Source organism: Chaetura pelagica, unplaced genomic scaffold, assembly GCF_000747805.2.
Source record: "Chaetura pelagica isolate M959 unplaced genomic scaffold, ChaPel_1.0 scaffold1445, whole genome shotgun sequence".
Lineage (NCBI taxonomy): Eukaryota > Metazoa > Chordata > Aves > Apodiformes > Apodidae > Chaetura > Chaetura pelagica.
This window is the reverse complement of record NW_009953199.1, coordinates 404,898-407,791: the sequence shown is the minus strand read 5'-3', so window position 1 is coordinate 407,791 and position 2,894 is coordinate 404,898. Positions and strand designations below refer to the sequence as shown.

The window sequence follows — 2,894 nt, the reverse complement described above, 5'->3', positions numbered from 1 at the left end:
AGCAGCACACAGAGGAAGTGGTCAACCCCCTAGAACCAAATAACTTCCAGAGGCTAAAGTAAAAATGTTAAATAGAAGAAAATGTGTTTTCCCATCTGATCTCTCACCTGGAAGAGGAGTTGTTACTTGTCACAGGTGGCACACTTGCAGGGCAGCCTCCTTCCAAAGCTGACTGTGGAGAACAAGCGATTGTCCGGCTGGGAGCGAGGGCTGCTCCCAGCACAGCCCAGCACGGGGCTCCAGCAGCTCACACCTCCCTCCATGGGCTGCTCCCCGCTACCAACAGACAGCAGAGAAGGGAGAGCTCCTCAGGGAATCTCCCATGTGCCCAACCCACCCTGCAGCCGAGCAGAGCCCCCCTCCTGGGCAGCTCCAGGCTCTGGCTGCCCCGCAGCGCTCACCAGGCAGTTTGTGACGCACATTTCCAGGGCTAACTCATCCCGAGGGCAGCACGAGTCTCTACACAGCAGGTGTCTCCAACCAGCACCCACCAACTTCCATTCTGCTTTCTACAGAAAGATTTCCAGCACCCAGAACCACGTAGTTTCAGGTTGAGAGTTACAAGGGAGCATGGGGTGAGGCAGAAGAATCCAGAGGTTCTCATAGGACTCCTCTGCTCATCTAGTATGGAAGAAAAACTCCCTGACTTGAATGATACAACAGGAGCAGTAGCTAATTAGCAAACACAGCTAAGTGATTTTATGTCTTCCTGAAAAGTCAGAGATAAATGTTTTAGTTCACATTTAAATTCTGGCCTAAAATTAGCTGTTTTTTTTTTAAACAAGAGCTCTTCTGCTCTTCCTGAGTTCCAAGCACTGAAAGTTACAAAGCTGCTTTAAAAGAAAGAGATCTTCTTTTAAATAATTCCGTGAGTACATTCACACTCTGGCAGAATAACATGAAAAACCTGACATTTTACATCTCATGTCTGCAGCACAAGACATAAATATACAGTAGGCCAAAAATCCACATGTTCTCAGGACAAGAATTCATTTACACAAGGAAAACCCATTACAGCATCACACAGCAGACTGGCACTTGGAGGAAGCAGACTACAGGAAAAGCTGGAACAACCCCTGGCAGCCACATTTTCCACATGTGCACACAGCTGGACACAGCCACCATGACACCAACGGGCAGGGAGCTTGTCTGAGCAGCAAGGCCACTTCCCAGTGCCACCAGAAATACTGGAGAAATCACAGAGAATTGTCACATTGACATTTATAAGCATTTCCATATGATGACTGCTTGCCTCTTTCTTTCTTTTTGTTTTCAGTTATTAGAAAGCTTTTCAGTCATGCCATACCCAAGCTGTTACACCCTTTCTGACCAGCTCTGCTAGGCAAGTTTTAAATGTGAAAAACACAGCTTTGCTAGGATGTTCTTGGCCACCAGCACCAGCTTTAAATACACAAATTCTTTTAAGCTTTGATGAATTCTCCCCATTAACTTATTTTTCCCTTTATTCTCAGATGATTCTTATCAATTATGGAGTTTTAGAACTGTGCGAAGTAATTCCTGTGCTGAAGTAACTTTTGTTTCTGAATGCAGGAGAAAAGAAATCCAATCCCTGTGTCACACCAAGTGTCACAATTATCTCCACCCACAGATTTAAACAGCAATCTCGGTGCTCTGGACATACACAGGACAGCACTAAAAATGCAGGATACATGGATTAGGAACAAGGGAGTAGCTAGAGTGGCTGCAGCAATGTGAAAGCCAGCTATGTAAGGGGACAACACACTGCAGATCAGGACAGTGCCAGGCAGAGGACAGAGCAAAGGACACCAAAGGAGCAGTAAGGAACTACACCCACTTCCAGCAGCAACAATGAACCAACTGGGATTGTGTCTGCATGCACCAAAGGCGTTTCTCACAATGCCACTAGCACTGCAAAGAAATCCCTCCTCCAGTCTTTGGCACTTTTCAATCTGCCTTTAAGGAAGCCAATATCCAATTGTCCCTCAGAGGCCAGGCTGCCCTCCAGCCACCTTGCCCCCACCAGAAACCTGTGCCACCACACAGGACATCCTCCAGGCTGATGAATCCCATCTACATCGTTCAGCTGGTCAACAGTGTGACCTGGTGTTTGAGAGGGATGTGGAGCCTCTCAACACCACTGCAGGACAGGCCACTGACAATTGAAACAACACGGCACAGGAGCAGAGGAAAACAGCACGGAAGTCAGAGGATGCAGACACATCCCGAGTAACTGCCAGGACCAGATGGCACAAGGGAGGGCAGAGCAAGCAGCAGGATTTAGACACTCCTCTACACCTCTGAGGAGACACCCCCTGTTCCAGGGGCCACATGCAGCCACTGCCCAGCTGACCCCCAACTCAGGGGTAGGTCCCTCTTCACAAACAGCTCCTGCTTCCAGCTCCCAGCAGAGGTGTCTCCCAGGTGGAAGCTTCTGCAGATGGCAGAAGCCATCTTCTTCTGAGGGGAAGGCAGAGGTGACCACCCTTCTGGCCTTGGGAAAGCTCTGCCCTGGGGCTCAGGGCCGCTGGCTGTAGAGCTCGTACAAGCTGTTTGCCAGCTTCTGTGTCTCTTGGAAAGCTTCACAGCTCTGCTCCCAGCTTGGGGGAATCTGCTCCTCCCCGTAATAAGCCCCTGCAATGGCTCCTGCCATGGTAGCAATGGTGTCTGTGTCTCCACCCAGAGAGATACAGTAGATGATGGTCCTCTGCAGGTTGCTGTAGTGGTCAGGGATCTCAGGGTCAGCCTCCATGCAGCGCAAGAAGGAGTAAATGGCGGTGGGGACGGAGCGCAGGGCGGCGATGCCATTGCCTGGGAACAGAACCAGCTCCTTCAGTGCCATGGAACATGTGTCCTGCCCTCCCTGAGGAAGTACCTTGTCCTTCTGACCCCAGCTCCCTGCTGCCTGTTACTTT

General features: G+C 49.9%; 1 protein-coding gene across 1 annotated transcript in view; it reads right to left on the bottom strand.

Moving 5' to 3' along the window:
• Positions 1-2,497: 2,497 nt before the first annotated feature.
• The window catches only part of ADPRHL2 (ADP-ribosylhydrolase like 2), a 2,764-nt gene continuing 2,367 nt past the window's right edge, over positions 2,498-2,894 (bottom strand). Inside the window, exon 6 of the mRNA XM_009997395.1 lies at positions 2,498-2,790. Within this exon, the coding sequence (XP_009995697.1) occupies positions 2,498-2,790 (293 nt within the window). The remainder of the gene's footprint in view (positions 2,791-2,894) is intronic.